This window comes from Tigriopus californicus, chromosome 11 (genome assembly GCF_007210705.1).
Source record: "Tigriopus californicus strain San Diego chromosome 11, Tcal_SD_v2.1, whole genome shotgun sequence".
In the NCBI taxonomy this organism is placed as follows: domain Eukaryota; kingdom Metazoa; phylum Arthropoda; class Copepoda; order Harpacticoida; family Harpacticidae; genus Tigriopus; species Tigriopus californicus.
In genome coordinates, this window is record NC_081450.1 from 10,775,707 (window position 1) to 10,794,972 (window position 19,266).

Here is a 19,266-nt window from a genome sequence, read left to right on the forward strand (position 1 = left end):
AGTCTTAAAGAAAATGGAGAAACATTAATTTCTTGTCGTGTCATTGAAAAAGACAATCATATTCCCTTGGGAATAGGCCATTTTTCGATCTTTTAAGGCGTAAAACGCAAACCTTGAAGTTGTAATAACTAAACTGTGCTAAATACAAGCTTATGAAATTCCATCGTCAATACATTACTAAGATATGTTTAATACTGGTTGACTACGTTTTTTGACAATGATGCATTTTAATGGCTTTAAGCGATTTAACACACTTACCTGAGCTACTTTTAAACAAGTGTATTTTACAAAAGTTTTGTTCCTTTTCGTTCTTTGACAAAGAAAAACATATCTAGATGTCTTGGCATTGGAGCAAACAGTTAACAAGAGACATATAACACCGTGATCGTGTGAGTAAACATAAATTTTGGAGGCAACTCAATCGGACTCATCACGTAATGTAAGTTTTTCGTCGTCGTCGTCGTCGTCGTCGTTGTTGTGGTCATTGCTGAGGATTTTGATTTTGAGTCCTCTGTAGCGACCCTTTTCCAGCAGTCTTGGGGTTTTCTTTGGTCTTTGGATAGGTTCGTTTGGCTTTGACAGTCCCCATGTCCTGGCTTGTTTGGACCTCTGTGTGATGTGACTGATGTCGATTGTCCCATCCACGATGGAAGTTTCCGAGGCTTTTGGGCCGCATCTTGCTTGTCAGAGCTCATTTTGATTTAGCTTGTCGGCTCGTGAAGTGTTGGATCAATTGGCAAGGAAAAAGTTCACATGGGGGAAGGATGACGAGAATCCCTCTCCCTTGCGTGTCTAATACAATTATAGAGATGACAAAAGTTCCCGGTCTATTCTTCTTAGAAGCCGTTGTTGTCTCTGTTGTGTAAGAAATGGCTCTGCTCAGGGTTGCCGGCCAATTTCAGCACCGAGGGCTGATTTGGCCGATCGGGCAGACGGCGTTTGGCACCAACTGCAATGACAACAGGACGACGGTTGGGGTGATTCTGAATATTGGAATAAAAATGCTCCTCTTCGGATCCTCTGATTTCCGTCCGAGGATGTTGAGACGATGTGAAGAGTTCCTCAATATTGGAATTATGAGCCTTCAACCTGACTTCTTGGGCTTGATATGCGGATAATCCTGGATGTGGGCATCTCTGGTTGTGGTGACGGAGGTTTTCGAGAGGATCTCTGTAAAAGTCCTCATCTTCATCTGACTCTGTAAGGCAAGAGAAATAGCATCATTGTGAGGGGACTCACTACTCATCGGTCCAATCTTGTGTGGGTTTTGAGTTCGATACCAAATGTTTTCTTAGTGGACACAATGTGTGACGAGCACTTTTTAGATCAATTTTCTCTTTTCCGATGGCAAAGAACTCCTTGGAAACGTAAACACATATTTCACTTTGGAGAAATTTACCCAAAAAACCATGGCCCTTCCGTTCGTTTAAAAAACATATTTGAGAAATATTGGGAGGGCCAACACTTTGAATTACATTATTTCCGCAATGATGCATCCCTTGAGTGATTGGAATCATGAAGAAAAGAAAAAGATGGGCAACATCCGCAGAGCCTGGAAGCATTGCCCCTCTTAGAATTCACTTGCATATTTCAACATTTTGTATGGAAAGCTTTCCAAACATTTTCCGAAAAATGAGCCACAAAGTTCCCTTTGAAGTACTCGTACATAGTACAAAAATGTTGTTCTCCAACTTATGAAAAAGGAACGACCTCATCTCTTTAAGACTTTAGCCAAAGACTCCGGCATTTCCGGCCTCTTTCATCGAAAACTCATACTCATTTGGGATTTATTCGAAGAAGAGCGGATTGGGCCAATCCCAGAGAAAAACTTGATTTCGGTCGACCTCCCAAACTTTTCGTTGCCAATCTCTAATGCTGACCTTGGTGACCGCAAGGTACTCTCGGAGACAAAAATGTGTGTTTAAGTCCAATCTCGGGGCTTAACGAGTCAAATGGCACAAGGATTCAATTGGCTAAGCATGGAGGGTAACTTTGGCCGTGGCTGCCTCAAGTTTGAGGAGAGTTTGTCAGAGATGAGGAAGAAAGGAGCAAACTTCAAAGACGGGAACAAAGACGAGAGTGACGACAGCACCGACATTTACAAGGCTAATTTCCTGCTTCATTACCTAAACTGGGCGCCTGGATGCCTACTGGCTCAGAAAATTAGTTGCAAACAGTCGCAAGATTAGTTTGCATCGCTGAGCCCTTGGGAAGGCCCCAAAACATGACGGACCGGTGAGCAACTCAGTCTTGTTTTCCGCCCTTTAAAGACCTTTTTTCCTTTTGTTGACAATTAAAGAGGCATTTCCATGTCTATATCAGAAATGCAAGGCAAAATACACACCGATTTCGGACTCTAGCAAGTGGCTATTTTCCCATGGAGGTCGATCAGAAGCCGGGATTCTGAGTTCCCGACGAGAATTGCCATCCTCTTCTTGAACACTTTTCAATGACATGCCTTGGTTAGAGCTGTTTTCGGGGTGTTGACGTAAGTCCTTGATTTGTTCCCTCAACGACCACAATTGGTTCAGCAAGCTCATGTCCAATTGGCGCAAAGCAACCTGAAAAAGAAAAAAAAAAAACCCTTTTTTGGACTCCCATGTCAGAAAAAGCCCTGCAAATGAAAAGCTACATTTTAGATCCCGAAACAAAGGGCTTGGCTAGGGGGGATGCTTTTCCCATTAAACTTGTGCACTCTCTATTAGTCAAGGTCCTTTCTTTTGTTCTTTTGTATCGGCAACGTTCAATGACTCATAAGAGAATCCCTAACTCAATATTCTTGGAGATAACGCGATACCTCGTTACATGTTGAAATATACTCCCTGGAACATATTAGAGCCATCCAATATTGGACCGGATTGAGTTTCCACAAAAGCCTCTTAGTTTGCGGGGCATTTGCTCCCTCTCGTCGACCAGGCGGCATTTTGATGACAATATCTCCCTCCATTCAAGCCAAGATTCAACCATATGATCCCAGGATCACTCTGACGGACGGATCCATGTCATCTCGATCCCATAGGAATTTAGACTTGATCCAAGATGCCTGGTAACACTAAATCTCTAAGGGCTTGATATATTGCTTATTGCCGGCATGCCCCAGTGTGTTGCGCATGTACATGGCTTTATGCCTTTCCCTTGAGAGGGCTGACACTTTACGTGTCTGGTATTGCCATACTGCTCTATTAATAAACCACTCAAAGATGACTGCTGAATTCTACATATTTACTTTCAGGACGTGATGCGTGTTCCAATTACCTTCTTTCTACATATCTAACCAACAGAACCAAACGTCTCGCACGTTCAACATCATCAGGAAATTGTCCTTGCTCTTGCGTGGTTCTTGAGGTCTTTATCGGATCTTGCGTCATAAAGGCAGTAACCTAGGCTGCATAATCATCTTATAAAGACCTCAAGTTATTAGTGCGAGAGTCGTTTCAATTGACGCAGTGTTGGAGAAAAAAAATCTTGATCTCTCATGAAGTTTAGCTTGACAAAATTGCCCTGTTATGTTCAAATGGTTTTATTGATCACATAACTCAAATTGTGGTGGTTTGGAACTTAGAACTCCTATTAGCACAAAAACAAGATGGAAGACTCCATCAGTCTTGGGCAAAGGTCCAAAGTTAAGGTGTGCCAAATTTACCATTAAGTGGCAATGGCTTTGAATCTGGCTGGCCTTTCCAAAAGCACTCAATATCACTTCATCTACCGGAGGAAGTGGAGCGATGTTCCCGAGTATAGTAAAATATATCAGCCACGGAGGCCAATTCAACCAGTTTACATGAGCATAACATTGTGAAATTTCGTTGGCTTGAGACTTATTGTTCTGCCAACTGATTGAAAAATCAGTGCTTGAAGGCGTGACAACAAAGAAGGCCCAATTTCACCCCAAAATGGCCTAATTGTACTCTCAATTAAGGCCAAACTGATGGAGGCCTTTACAAACTGTAAACTGGATTGTTCTGCCAACTGATTGAAAAATCAGTGCTTGAAGGCGTGACAACAAAGAAGGCCCAATTTCACCCCAAAATGGACTAATTGTACTCTCAATTAAGGCCAAACTGATGGAGGCCTCTACAAACTGTAAACTGGATTTTTCTTGAACCAACCTTCTACTCTCGTTTAGAAGCTGCTTTGGTTCATCCCTAATGGTAAGCCAATAATTGGATTCGAGAAAGGCCAGAGAGCCGGGCATAACTTGTTTATGAAAAATCAGTGCTTGAAGGCGTGACAACAAAGAAGGCCCAATTTCACCCCAAAATGGACTAATTGTACTCTCAATTAAGGCCAAACTGATGGAGGCCTCTACAAACTGTAAACTGGATTTTTCTTGAACCAACCTTCTACTCTCGTTTAGAAGCTGCTTTGGTTCATCCCTAATGGTAAGCCAATAATTGGATTCGAGAAAGGCCAGAGAGCCGGGCATAACTTGTTTATGTGGCGCAGAATGCAAGGCCTATTCTAGCCTCGCAATGTCGTTGGTTGGTTTCCCATGGGTTTCCGGGGAAAGCGTTTGAGGGTACAGCAGGTACATGTGCTCCACTTTTTCTATTCTAAATGGGAATTACCCAGTGCTTCTGAACTACACGAAATTAAACTAGGGCGGTATGCATTTTCCGTATAGTGGTTCCATTAGAAAACAAATCCTGTTCCATTAAGGGTGCTAATCTCGAGGAGCGCATGCAACCGACAGGAGTTAACCAATTATCGGTGAATACTATTTGCTTGTAATATTCAGATGTCATTTACCAAGTACTAGTGTGTAATGCACTACCTCTTGTGGGAGTCCAAGGTGCCACGGAGAGACTTTAGGGTCCTTTGAGTTGATACTCTCTTCCATGTCAGGCCTCAAAATGAATGGTTCGTCAATCATATTATGTGAGCAAATGTTGACCATTCTTCCTCATAAACTACGGTATATACGTTCTGTAGTCGCAAAGTATCAAACTCAAGAGTCGTTGTTGGCTCGGAATGAGCTCCGGATGATCTGTTGTTTTTTACCCTCGATGGGGCTTGTTATGTCCCAAAGAAAATATTGTTCCAGCCGTCGGCAACGAAAGTGAAGATTTCTCAGCTGTTGACTTCTTTTTGTTGCTGGCCTTCCTTCAAATCCTCGAGACATCAAACAACTTGTCGAGGATATCTAACCATCTTGTCACAGACAGGAACATCATGATCATCTATATTGTCGTAAGATCTGGACCAAACATCCCGGTTAGCAACTCATAGTTGGAAAAGCCCTCTTCAAGAGCGAGTCCCTTTCATATAAAGATTCCAAGAGTGCCATATTGGAACGAAATTGGAATTCGCTCTCAAAATCCTAAAATGTGCATTTCGCTAAATTGCACCAGGGCAGGGGTGTGTGCAGTGATCTTTATCTTAGACCGGCTCTAGATTTGGAGAATCCTGGCCAAAAGAGAACCATAAAGGAATCTTGAAATCAAGTAGCTGAACACGGCAAAGAAACCCATTGCATGTTCTTGGAATTTCCCCGGGCTTTTTCCCCTCGAGAGTGGATCGTGGAACACTACGTAATAGAGCCGAGTTGTTTGCCTCTTGAAGACCGATACTCAATGATTTATTCCTTGAGCCCACATAATTACTGAAGCCAAACCAGAGCCGAGTCTTAAGATTGCTTAAATACTTTCGACATGCACAAGAACAATTGTGGAAATGGCTCTTTTCCTTACGCCATGCATTATCCCAATTCCTTAGCATTAGTCTTATTTGATAATGAGAGTAAGGGGGACGTTTCAAATGCCCTGAAGAAAACGTACAATCGTGCTTGAATGCGACTAATGCAATGAGGCCTTTTGATTGAGAATGCCTCCCAAAGAGTGAATACGAATCCAAGCGCCGCCAAAGGTTGAGATCGTGGCTTTGTCAGCACATTTCACAAGCGAACCATCCAACATTTACACCATGACGAACCAAGAAGACAATAATTGTATTGAGCTTGCAACGCTAAATCGCTCACGCACTCTCTCGATTCCCAAGGCAAATCAGGTGCAATGAATTCAATCAATAGATTTGAATCTTCGGGGAGTGGCATGTAAAGTAGACTGAAGAGATGCTTTTTTTTTGTCTATATAAGGCCTTCAATAGCAAGAATAAAGCGAGAGTGATATATAGTTGCTATCAAATCACAACTAGAAAGGAAACAAAATGGGATCAAGATAATTACCATCGACTTGAGGGAAATAATTACTGCTCTTTCTTTAAGTACTTTTTCGATGAAACAAGCTTGTTTTTTGGTAACAATTGAAGAAGCGAAAGCAAATCAAGCCGCTTTTGAAGGAATGTGTCTGTATTAAACTGTCAATACCCTTGAAATATCAATTTTCAATATCACAAAAATGTGCTCTGTACATCTGTCTGACTTGGAATTCCAAAGCCACCAAATTTCATCGCACATCAAGCAAAAATGGAAATCATTCTGTTGTCAAATTTCAGAACTAAGTACGGTGGATGGATGCTCTGGTTAAATTTGAAGCATTTGACAAGGAAAAATTGACTTATCTCGATGGCTGAGTGCACACTTTCCGATGCATGAAGCCAATTCAAAGGCTACTTAACCCCTAATCTGACTAACTTTCCATGCCTTTGGCTCTCTAAAGGTCCTTTTTCTTGGCCCTGAGGCTCAACAATCCCGATAAGTCTCACTCACAGATGTGGGATACGAGTTAGATTGCGCGAAAAAGCAATAAGCGAGCAGCATTCTACAGTACAAATTTATGAGTTTCCTCTGCCGTGGAAACTGTTTCTGAAAGAAATTTAGAAAGCCCATCTGCTCCTGGATCTAAATCGGCTTATGTCTGCTTTGGTTGGGATTTGAGGCTCTTCAACCCAAGTTAAAAAGCGGAGAGAGCCCCTGAATGAGACCTACGGTGGGGATTAGCAACAGGCGATGCAATAACAAATTCAGGAGACTTTGATCTATGAACCCTTTTCAAAAAGGATATAGTTCAGACGGCCAAAAAAAGACGAAAAAACAGCGACCCCACACGATATATATTGGACACTTGATTCGCCCTTCGAGCAATGTGGCCCTATGCACACCGCTTCGTTCAAAGATGGCCATAAATTAAAAGTTTCGACCAACTGCAATGGACCATTTACAATAGAATCATTCATGAACCACTAGAATTTGGATAAAAATACATACTAAACTCAAGAAAGAAAAGGAAAATCCAGCTTCGATTCGAGTAAATTGTTTTCAAATATAACTGGTCCGAGGTCGCTATGATTGGGTTTTCTCATACGAGAGCCTAGTCGTTCGATTGAGCTGAAATTTAAAGTAAACAATGAAAGTGGTTGAGTCAAGTCTCATTTGAAGAAGGCTACATGGAATCGAATCGTGTTATGATGCGAAATTAATCAGGGAGACTGCCAAAAATTTTTGATCATCAAAAATCCTTGATATCTTACAAGAATCTGATTAGCTCTTCCTACGACAAATTAGAGACAGGGAGTTTGAATAGAGAGGGCATTTGCGATTTCCACTTAATTTGAAAATGTCCTTCTTTGGATCGGAATACGGAGTGCAAAGGAATAATCATTGCAAAAAATCAGTCAAGTGGCGAGACACTTAAACAGGTATCTGCATTTTAGTTGAATGACACGAGGTGGGATTTTGTCATATAAGGAAATGGTATTTTTCAATCGAAATATTTTTCTAATTCCATTTTGCAATAGATAACTTTAAATATCAAATCCAAACATCTCCAATGCACACTTGACATGAAAGGGACATCTGGGACAATGTTATGACTTATGAACTTTCAGACCCAATTGATTGTACCTAATCCTGTGTAATGTAACTTATTACCTCTGCTTGAGGTAAACCAATTGTATTTACCGAAAAATACAAATGGTGAAAAAGCATATGTACCTAAAAGTACCAAAAACGAATTGAATTCGTGGAGTATTTCTTTTCCTCGTGTACAGATGTCATTCGAATTGTGGCTCCATTCAAGGCAAAACCAACTGAGTAACTCATCTAATCATAACGAAGTGGAATAAAAGAATGGGAATGTCGTCGTCAACATGAAGCTTTAGATGTCCCTTGTCTTGACAACCACATCGAGGCGAAGGAAACTTTGGAATCAGATTCTCTTTTGTCGATCCTTTCGTGCACGAAAGTCATTTCTCCAATCTCTCATACATCAGCTCACTTAAGCTTCTTCACTAAAGTTCATTCTCGAAGCCCGAACCTGGCAAACTAACCACAATTCTCGCTCTCATCATGAGCCAAATGAGCCAAAGCCATTGGAGGTACGAACATTTTTCGGTTTTCAAGCCCAAGTGTCACTCCTGAGAAGTCATTCAAGATGCACAAGTTATCAATGCTATATTTTTTTGCAAATTCGGAAACAAAAGGTACACAACATAGCCTCATAACTTTCACATCGCGATCGCAAACCAATTGAAACACTGACTTTGGCTCGTTTATTCGTTACGTTCTTTATTAATACTCGGAGGGCTATTCGATATTATCCACAATGAGCAATGGTTATTTCTTTTAATTAAAAGTACTAGAATAAAATACTGGGAATCATTCTAGGCTCTTGCATCTCTTCATGCCCAGTTCTGAGCACATACTACTAGACTAATTTGAGCTGGATCATATTGGAATTACATCCAAAGGCTTCAAGTCAAAATTGATACAACGTTGCTTTTTGCCAATCATTGGACCAGAACTGGTCTTATTTTCGCCTCTCCTTTCGGTCTCAGAAGAAAAGAGAGACCTGAAAGTTTCAATCGATCTTCGTTTTGCCATTAGAGAAACTGGGAGAAGGAGGAAGGAAACTTCCTCGTTGTGGCAAAAATGAACTGGTACTCTCAATTCGTTCGTGGTCGTGGTCGTTGAACATATCATTTACACTCACACTCACACGCGCATCAAAGTAACGACGACCGAAAACTACAGAAAAAAAATTGATCTGAGTTTTGACTTTTGATCTGAAAGTTTTGGCTTGAAACGACAAGCTGTACAATTCAGTCAGGGGTTTTGCGTTTATAAATTCCACGTATGAATCGATCCAGATCATGTATCCTCGTTTATGTGCTGGAGTATTCGAAGTATGATTTTGCAATCGCAGTTTTGAACTCCGTGACAAGATTAATGCGAAACAATACCCTCTTTGGGATCATTTTAACTCGGTTTTGAATTGGCTAGGATTTTTGGAGTTTGGAAGAATTCTGGTCACGTCATTTGTGCTTGGGTGAACATCACTTCCGTGCGGATTTGTAACACGAGTACCCTCGGATGAGGAGTTTTCTTTTGAAACTGATCTTGCCTGAAGAAGTCCTGCTTTTCTTTTATCTTGGTTTAATATAAAAAGCAAACTCAGAATGTGAAGCACCCGGGGATCCTAAACGAAGGAAAACCCACGCAAACTTGAGTTGTGTAGAAAGAAGGTTCTCCCTATTTTCCCCGGTGACTTTGGCTAATAACGCCACAATTTTGAAAAGAAACTCGACCAATCATCCATCTCTTTTTTTTGCCTATTTTTTCTCTGTCTGATATCTTTTCATGGTTGAAACTTCAGACAAGCCAAGACATTTGAATCATTTTGGCAGTCAGTAAGATTTGCATAAATCCTAATAACTCGCCCTTCCTCCCCCAAAAAGACTCTGATATCTTTCGCTTACTTTGATTTGAATTGGAACAGATCTTGAGATTAGTTTTTTGGGATATGGATCAAAGTTTAGGCAAACACTGACTGAGACGGGAAAAAGTTAGCCAATAAATGCATCTCAGAGCCTCACTTACGATTCTTCTTCCTCCACAAATTTCCATAAATTTGTAACCTTGTTCCTGTTCCAACAACATTTTTTTCCAAAAATGGCAAAACATTGGGTATTCTATCTTTTTGCAAGTATGTTCCTAATTTAACTCACCATCTCTTTGCGCAGGATAACCAAATTCGAATCCAGAGACCCTGGACGCATCAAGGAACTCCTTTTCTGCCTGTTCTGCCCATTTTGCTCGTTCATCAGACTGCCAGCACCATTCATAATTGGCTGACGAAGAAGAGCTGCTGGAATTTCCTCTTGAGACCAAGATCGCTCGGATCCTGACGATGCATTGGAACCTCCCAGACCACCATCAAAACTGCTTCGTTGACTCGAGATTGTGGATGATTTGGATCTATCAGCAGGAGGAGCCGATACACCCACAGGGACTTGGAAAATCTGCCGAGTTGAACGTTAAATTTTTAAAATCTTGATTTGCCCTCAAGGGAAAATGAATGATGTTGTTCCAAATTTGGAACGAAATGAAAATTGGATCGAGTGAACATTTTCATATTAAAACGAGAAGGGTGTGCGTCGTTTGCGGTTTTATTGTTGCGCCTGAGAGTGAGTTCACCCAATTTTGGTTCTAAATGGGACTACTTCCATTCTTAGCACATATATCCCCACCAAAAGGACCTTGCCACTCTTGTTTCGAGCTAAAAATTTATGAAGCCTCGTAAATTGCCACACTTGCCTTGGGTGTTTCTTTATTGGGTCTCAGGGGACTGGGATTGGGGCTGCCTTGGAGGGTAGATGAGGATGAGTAGCCACTACTGGTTCCATTGGACACTAAAACGTGTCCAGATTGTGCCTTGGTTCCACTTCCGTTATTTGAGTTATTCGTTTGAGGCAACAGGCGTTTCAGATCTGCATCTCGAGCCAAAACTTCGCGGTTGAAATTTAGTAATCCTCCTAGGCCTTTGGGCAGCGGGGGGAGGCCTTGTATTGCACTTGCCATGAGATCCATGCTTCTCTTGAAGAGGGGTTTAGTTACTCCCTACACCAAAATCCTGTACGACCAAAGAAAACATTTTAGTGTTGAAACACTCAAGTTGGACAAGTCCCTTGAGCATAAGAGCTTTTAACATTTCAACGTCTCATATTTGAAAATCTCTCGCCAAAAAAAGAACTTACCTCGAGGCCATTTAATAACCTCCGTTACACAAACGAACCAAAACATCAACAATCTTCACCAAAACTTGGCCACTAAGGGACCCCTGCACCTTCCAGCGATCCATGTTACTCACTAAATTCCACCAAATCTCCCCCAAAAACTCACGTTTCCTTTCAAACAAGAAGTGCTTCAAATATTAACGCCAACCATGTGCGGATGACGGTTATGTTTGAAAACTGATCGATGTGATATTCACGTCCAATCTCTTGGATTAGCTTCGAGTGAGAAACAAGTAGCAACAAGTTGGGAACAGCATAACAGAAGTTGTCTACAGGCGTCTCTCTTGTATGCTCAGCGGTAGTGAGTGCTATGCCGAGCATAGTACTGTACTATTCCACTACAGTCCGTACAGTCGATGCTCTTGGTACGGAGAGTGGCACTCGAGCAGAAAGATTACTTACTCCAACGAGTTGGCCAACTATCTCTCCGTCGAAACAGTTAAAAGAACATCGGGCGAGTTTGCGGGACGAAGAAGGTGTTTTCTCACTACCACACCACCTTTCACCTGTTTTTGTGTTGACCAACATTTCTAGTCCAGATGTCGGCAATACGATTCCTCTACTCGGAGCAAATATCCTCATTGGAGAGCCAAAAAGTGTAGGGAGTTGGTTTTGGTTATGCCTACTCCTATTAGTCTGATTTCTGGGTTATTGGTCTTTGGGGAGAGAGGATTGTAGTTTGTCTTCGTTTGGAGAAAGATAACTCCAAGATATTTCTATTCTCAAGTAATGAGCAATTTACCAAAAACCCATTCTACACAATGCCATCTACATAATACATGAGAAGTCAAATTAAAGCGGGGGGATTCGGGGCTAGTTTGAACAAAGGAGGTTCTAATTTGCTTAACATCGAACGTTATCGTCTTTGATCCACACGTACTACCACATCCACCTCCCCCAAGGGACACCCTAATAGCTAATCCAATTGTTACTTGCCACTTGGATCGATTTCCACAACATACCTAGCATTGCTCTATTGCATGGTAGATACAAAGACCATTCATTATTTGTCAGATTAAATGGTTTTGCTTATTGACTCCGCTTTCTTTTTCCAGTGGGATTGAATGATTCTTTTCTCGCATCTTTTTTTTGAAACTCGACTCTTCAATCTTATCCTTACAAGTTATCGACTAAATCAAATAGAATACGTGTATTGTCGTAATTTATCCTTGTATGAGGTAACGAGAGAAGGCATCAAACACATCTACGAATCAATGTTAAGGTTTGAAACAAAGTCTTGATTTTATGCTTTGGGTCAAAAACTTGTCCAGGTCACTTAAAATGTAATGAATCAACGGATCTGCTTAAGCATTTTAGAGAGAAAAGAAACTGAAACTTGAAGGAGTCCGAGAAAGAAGAGAGAAGGCCTTTATGCTCTTGACTAGACTATTGGCCTTAAGCCTTGGGACAAGGCTTATGGATGCTTTTGAAAACCAACCATGTCGGATACCTTTGCTGCCTTCTCCGAATGTTGTACAATCCCAACTTCTCTAGTCTCTCCCAATACGGGAGCTCTCCATTCCAACTAGTGTGACCTATTGCACTAAGTGAGGACCAGATAGGAGAAAGATATTCAAGATGAGGTTGAACAATCGACTTGTACAGAGTTAGCATCGTGATGCTATCTCTGGACTTAAACGTCTGATAAATCCAACTGCACTTTTGAAAAGTTAAAGTCGCCTTCAACTGCATGTGTTTACGCACGGACTTCTAGAGATGTGGACTGCGAACGGAAGCATACATTTCTTATTTCCTAAATCGTTCCTTTTATTCCAAAGAGCACTTTATACGATCACAAGATCTAGATAAATGTATCAACTTAGCCAAATTTGAGCCCAATAACATGCTTAGGGAACGCAGGAGATACATCCAAAGTTATGTTGTAAACACCACATAAACAAACTTCAAATTTTCGGCCTACTCTTGGTCAGCAACATAAGCTTTTTAACAAAATGGCTTCGAAACGAACCACTTCACAAGTAAATAGTATGAAAATGACTTTCCCTCAATTCAATATGTTCTTATTTTCTTACTTTATTACTATAATTCGTTAAGTGACTCAACTGAAGTTGCTATGGCCAAGAGCTGTCCGATTTGGCGGGAAGCTCGTTCGCAGTCAATATTTTTAGAAGTTCGTGGCTTATCGAATTATCTTGAAGATTATCTTGAAGGACTGACCTAAAATACTTCATGGAGCAAACTTGGACAATATCTTCACCTCTACGAGTGGAATGTTTAAGGTCATTGTTAATCTCAGTAACTCAAGAATAGATTTTATCAAGGACCTCCATCAGACTACTGGAATCTTGCCCATTCTTGCCACAAACTAATTTTGCATCATCTTTACATTACTGCTAAGGTTCTAAAGTGGAGCAATGAGGGGATGAAAAGAAGAGAAACTAATATGGACCCTTGTGAGACACCCGACTTGACTTTATGTATGTCATCAATAAGAGGTCCATCGAGTCACGAATAAAACTTCCTTACCAATTGTGAACCTTGCCTTGGATATGATACCTATAAGTAAATTGGCAAAAACGTAGTATAATTGGAAGTAGTCAGAATGATTATACTTATTCAATGATGAATTTCTGACCAAAAAATCTAACCTAACCCTAACCGGAGTGGAAGTAATACGGCGTTTGGGTGTGCCAGGGAACAAAGCTTTGGGAAACAAACGTAACAGGAGACTTAAGTCCTACAATTTTAACAAGTGCCAGGAAGAAAAACGAAAAAACGGTAACGTACCGCCCAGGGTAATCAAACATAGGTAGGCTTTCAGCCTTACTTTCCACCTGTAAACTTGTATTTGAATCAGTCGAACAGATACGAAACTTGAAATCAATATGAATTCCATTCATTGCAGTTACTCCAATTCGTAATCAACCGGTTTCCTTCAATCATGGGGGAAAAAAGGTTTTTTTTCAAAGAACATACCATCTTGCGTTTTCCCTAACAAATTGAAGGAAAGTTATCACACAATTTGAAAATCACCGAACGGTTATCCTCCCCGGTCCTTCATAAAATATTTCCAAGTTTTCCTTTATTGGTAGAATGAATCAATAGACGTTCGAAATATGCCAGGTTTTCTAGATATTTCGCCTCAGTTTTTGGCAGTTCTTTTGCACTAGGTATTGCCTCTTTGGTCTTTCGTTGAATCATATATTTTGGTTAGAAAAGCTCGATCTAGTGGTGTATTTTCTCATCAATAACACCATCAATCCAACTCAAGCTTTGACAAGTTTCTCCATCTCGAGGAAATCTAAAAGCAAGACTTGAAAATGCTCTCCAAAAATAGCACAACAAGAGCGACTTGGATTGTCGGATATCGGTAACGTCGACGTCAATTAACGATTGAAATAAATGCAATTTTTCACAAAGAGCTCAAAAAGAATGAGGACGAAATGGAATGTATTTTTGGAATGGAACGCAATACATTAAGAGTCAAATCAAAATAGAAACTCTAGACATGGATAAAATATTCTGAGATAAGTATCTGTGAGTGGATGATTTTTTGTCCACATTGGATCGATTCACCCTCGAAAACAGGGCTCTAAGAAAGATCGTCCCAAAAACTGGAAGAACCCACAAGCCTTTGCAGAATTGGAATTGCTTGGAAAGTCTTGACCTTGAGATATGTTGAACAAATGGGGAACAAGTGGGTGGCAAAGTCACCATTGGGCAAGATAGCTCTTCGTGCTTGCTCAGAATCCCAATAAACCACTATCTAACACTTTTGTCGCTTTAGGGAAAAAGTCAAACTTTGGAATCGACATAATGATATTTTCTCCCCGCACTTCGATGGCCATTCTGTTGTTGCAGTTGTTGTTGCTGCTGATGTTGATGTTGTTGTTGCTGTTGTTGTTGTTGCTGTTGCTGTAGATGATGCTGCATGTGCTGTTGCTGCATTTGTTGAAGATGCTGTTGCTGCTGTTGGCGATGATGTAGCTGCTTTTGGTGTTGTGCCTGTTGAATCTGCAAGCGCGTTATTCGTGGTTCTTCGTCGAAGATAATCTTTTTACCAGGTGGCACATTTCCACATTGAGGACATCTGTCCTGATAACAAGCCATTTCGCCCATCTCAATGAGACGGCAATTCAAACATGGAAGATCTTTGACACCCCCATCCTCCTAAAAAGTCGCAGTTTGACGATCAATTGCATTTTCTTGTGACAGAAAAAAAGTGTACCTTGCCTTTGGGGTCAACCATTTCATGCTGTATGTTTTAAGGGTGCGAGTCGCTCGCTCGAAGGTGAGGCAAATGGATTCGGCTTTCACACAAGTGTCAGAACCACTTATTGCCTTTGCTTTGACAACCTATCCTTACTTGAAGGTCCTAATGTACCAATGGCTTTGAAACTCGAGCGTTTAAGAGTACCATTAGAAAATCGAGGGATTTACCCAATAAGGATCTTTTTCAAAAAGGACTCAATTCAAAGAGAAATGAAGTAAGAGAGGAAGATGTGCCCTCAGTTAAGTAGGCTTAAATCAAATGCATCAGGAGCTAAGGCAAGAATTGAGGATGCTTCTTCAAGCGATCAGACAACCAAAGCCAACTCACCGAAGTTGTAGAAGTAAATATACTGGCCCAGCCAAATGCTTGGAAATGCTTAATCTAAATATTTGATGGTCCCGTTGGACTCTCTGAACTGGCGAACTTGTAATTTTAAAAACGCCTTGAGCACCTAGCAATCAAGAACTACGCCAGACTTGTTCTCCAGACCTTTGCATCAAAGCCTTTGGCCGCTAAATCAATAAATTGTCGATACAAAACAACGGAGCAACCACTTCAAGCAAAATGAACTCTTAGCCATAAGAAAAAGGACTTCGATAAACAACTTACTTAGTAGAGGAGGACTAACATATTTCAATCTGGAAGAGAGCTGATGAGCTCCTAATTAGATCAAGGGCTTCTTTGGGTCTTGGACCTTGCGGTAACTGGGCCTATCGGTTCAGTCACTATCTGATACGAATATCCTTTTTCGGCTGCATTAGCCTTCTTTGAGGTCAACTGACTTTTGGTCCGTTTCATCTTTGTTCGACCTTTCGTCCTATGTGAAGATACCAAGGGTACATTTCAGTAACGTGGACTTTCGAATTCCTCGAGGCACTTACGTATAAAGGTTTGGCTTTGGGCGCTGAGTCGATCTTATTACCCGTTTCTTCTTCTACCTGAATTTGTTCTACCGTTCTCCAACCTATCTTGGGTCAATTCTCTCCGGCGCAGAGCGTTGAGGAAAGTGATTTAGCTCCAAAAATACCATCCATTCATTGAATACAGTCTCAGGTTAGATGATAGGTCGTCAGGCTCATTTGGCTCCTCGGTCGAAGATAGTTTCTGGTTGGAACCAAAAGTCAGTCCCTTAAGGCCATCAAATCATATGGATTGGAACGCTCGTTCTCTCGAGCGACTGACTGCTTTGGGCCCTTGAATTGACTTTGGCTTCGGCTTTGACCTTGGGAAACCAAGCTAATGTCTTAACAAATGCAATTGATCATGAGTCGGTTGTGATCGGATTCATTTCCTTGAATAATCGATTTGAGATGGCCACAGAATAAGTGGGTCCGCCTTCGACGTGATCTTCTTTCTTGCATAAACGGAGAACGCCACATGTGATTGCAGTAATAAGAATGATCACAAAGAGGACAATAATAATGATCACGCCGGTCGGGAGACCATCACTATCGCTCTCCACTGTCGAGGCTTGAGCTTCACTCATCAATGGGAAGTCGACCTTGGAGGCCATTGCGTTTCACACCCACACGCCCACACACGTACACAGTTGTCTCACAAGAGAAACAAGAGAAACACTTGGAACAGGGAAGAGAGCAAACAAACAGGTCAGCCAATACAGAATGGAGAATCAAGCGGGGAGTTCTTGAAATCCCAATTCAAACGGTCACAAAATTCAATTTGGGTTTCAAGAGGCCCTAGCGGGATTATTCTTCTATTCAAATCCGACAAGAATGAGCTCGGCTTCCGGAGAATGTATGTGATGAGACGACGACCGAGGCCTAACTGCCTAGGCATCTTGGCGAGAGGGGAATACATTTTACTTCATAATGGGTTTCTTGAAAGCCTTCAAACTTGATGAGGGATTTCTTCCGCCCTCTCGCCTGCTTAAATTGGGTACTCCCAATTTCTAGTCTCTTTTTAGAAAAAGTAACTAACGCAAAGAGGTTTATGGAAGTGCAAGATAAGCCAATGATTTGAAGGACCACTCAGATCCACGTGTTAGCTCAGGTAGGAGCACGGAAAACTTTGAATTGGCACTTGAACTCTCAGGCCGCGGGAAAGTTGCACAGTAAAAAGAGCTGTCTCAAGCTCAAAACAGAAGGAGTACCGTTGTCTTAAAGAGAGAAACTAGGAACAACTGTCGAGCTCATTTGAGCTTAAACTTGCAAAGAGAAGAGCCAGAAAAAGTACGCTCTCCTAACCTATCCTTTTTTGCCATGGCTCTAAAGATTGATGACGTAGTCGACGCCACTTTTATAGGCAACTATCATCAGAAGTCGACATTTCAACAACCATTCATTGGCCTTCGCCTCCAGCACTCGAATTTCTTCCCCTCTATCTGTCGTCGTCAGAAACCAATTCAAGCGTGCGGGGAACACCATACAAATCTTGATCGTTACGAGTAATTTAAGTAGAAAGTCTATGAAGGAACACGCTTCTTTTTACAGTTGCCTCAATCGAAAGGGACAGACTAGATCCCCAAATGGTGCTTGCCAGCACTGTGGGCCCTCAGACTGGCTGATCTGTTGCTCTCTTCACGGTCAGATTAGTTCTTCTTTCCCATACACTCTTTCGCCGCTTTTCCCTTCGCGAAGAAGGTCCTTTTCAAATTGAATGTCCGACGGTGGTTGAGGCAAAAAAAAGTTTTCTTTGCTCTTTCGAAAGAAAGTACTCAGCACTGGCTTCTTCCACTTGTTCTTCTTCTCCTTCTTCTGTATCGGAGGAAGACCGGAGACTTTGAAAGACGACCCTTTCTGTGAACAACACAGAGAGAGAGAGAGACGATCTTATATTTCTGAGCCAATTAAGAGTCCAAACTCGTTCCTCAATGAAAACTGGAACGCTCTTCGATGAGTGGATCTTCCACCGGCAGATCCTGCTTGATCATCATCAATTGGTCACTTTATGGCAAACAATGGACGTGCCTCGCATTAGAAGACTGACTCTGTGGAATGACTTTTCAATGGCAACCGAAGCAAAGATTTAAGCTATGTGAATTTGGTTCCAGACCTCTAACAATGCAATTGCCGATGTCCGTTTTTTCGTCAATGTCTCTCTTTCTCTCACTTGGATTTTCCTCGTGATCTTGTCCAAAGTAAACGATTGTTTTTCATTTACTATTCACTCTTGCAGTCAAACGGTTTTCAAGTATTGGTGTACATTGGACTCCTAATATGCTTTGATGTTGTTATCGCCATATTGTAGGTGTGAGCTTTCGTCAATGGCGGTATACGATTTTATAGAACCTTTTGAGCCTTGGGCCTTGCGTGTGCCTTGTCTTTAGGCTCTTTTATCGCGTTGTTGTAAGGCTCCAAAAGCGATGTAAAAAACGAAACGCAGTACATCAGAGGTGTGTTCAAGCAGTTTTATCAAGATATTGTCTAAGGCATGGTATTCAGTATTTCCTTTGAGGACAACCATAGGGAGCTGATATTGCCTGGCACAAATGTCAGCACTCTTGGATCTCATTTGGTAATGGAGCTTTGATTTGCCGAGTGGACAAACGCAAGTCTTAAGAGATGGTTCATCATAGCTACCCGCTGGAGGAATACAAGTGTATGGTACATGTTGGATACTACGTAAAGACAGCCTCACACTTGTTATTGGACACATAATCAATCACAAATCCTTCAGTCTTTCAAAGCCATTGGTCTAACCCTCAAGAGAAGAAAGAGGGAGAGAATGAGAGAAAGAAAGAAAGTGCTTTTCAAACAAATGCTTGTGGGAAAAGTAGCTCATGTGAAAAATCCACAGGCCATATGTAAAAGGTCTTGAAACATTTTTCCTCCTCCCACATACGTTATCAAAAAGGCTTTGCTTCGGCGAATAAGGTGAGACCTTTGATGAGCAAGAAAAAACGCACTCGTTTGAAGGTCATTCGAACTCGATTAGGGTTGGAGTGGCTGGATCTTCACGGTGGTAATTATGGTCTTCACTTTGAAGCGTGGATGCTTGTCTTGTCAACTTGTCACTCAAGAGTTGAAGCACTTAGGCACAATCGGAATGCTGTTTGGGTGTACTCAAACTTTTGATGCAAGCTCTTCCAAAACGGTATGAAG

The 19,266-nt window shown here is 41.4% G+C and overlaps 1 protein-coding gene across 4 annotated transcripts in view; it reads right to left on the reverse strand.

Annotated features, from left to right (window-relative positions):
• Window positions 1-419: 419 nt before the first annotated feature.
• Window positions 420-19,266, reverse strand: part of LOC131890136 (uncharacterized) — a 26,473-nt gene continuing 7,626 nt past the window's right edge. The window contains exons 1-5 of one of the 4 annotated variants that reach the window (XM_059239424.1): window positions 11,374-11,392; window positions 10,493-10,808; window positions 9,904-10,197; window positions 2,345-2,561; window positions 420-1,198 (exon numbers count right to left, since the gene is read on the reverse strand). In XM_059239424.1, the coding sequence (XP_059095407.1) occupies window positions 837-1,198; window positions 2,345-2,561; window positions 9,904-10,197; window positions 10,493-10,765 (1,146 nt within the window). In that variant the 5' untranslated portion in view covers window positions 10,766-10,808; window positions 11,374-11,392 and the 3' untranslated portion in view covers window positions 420-836. Of the gene's footprint in view, window positions 1,199-2,344; window positions 2,562-9,903; window positions 10,198-10,492; window positions 10,809-10,932; window positions 11,280-11,373; window positions 11,393-19,266 lie in introns of those variants that run through there. The other 3 variants (XM_059239421.1, XM_059239423.1, XM_059239422.1) reach the window with 3 other exon arrangements.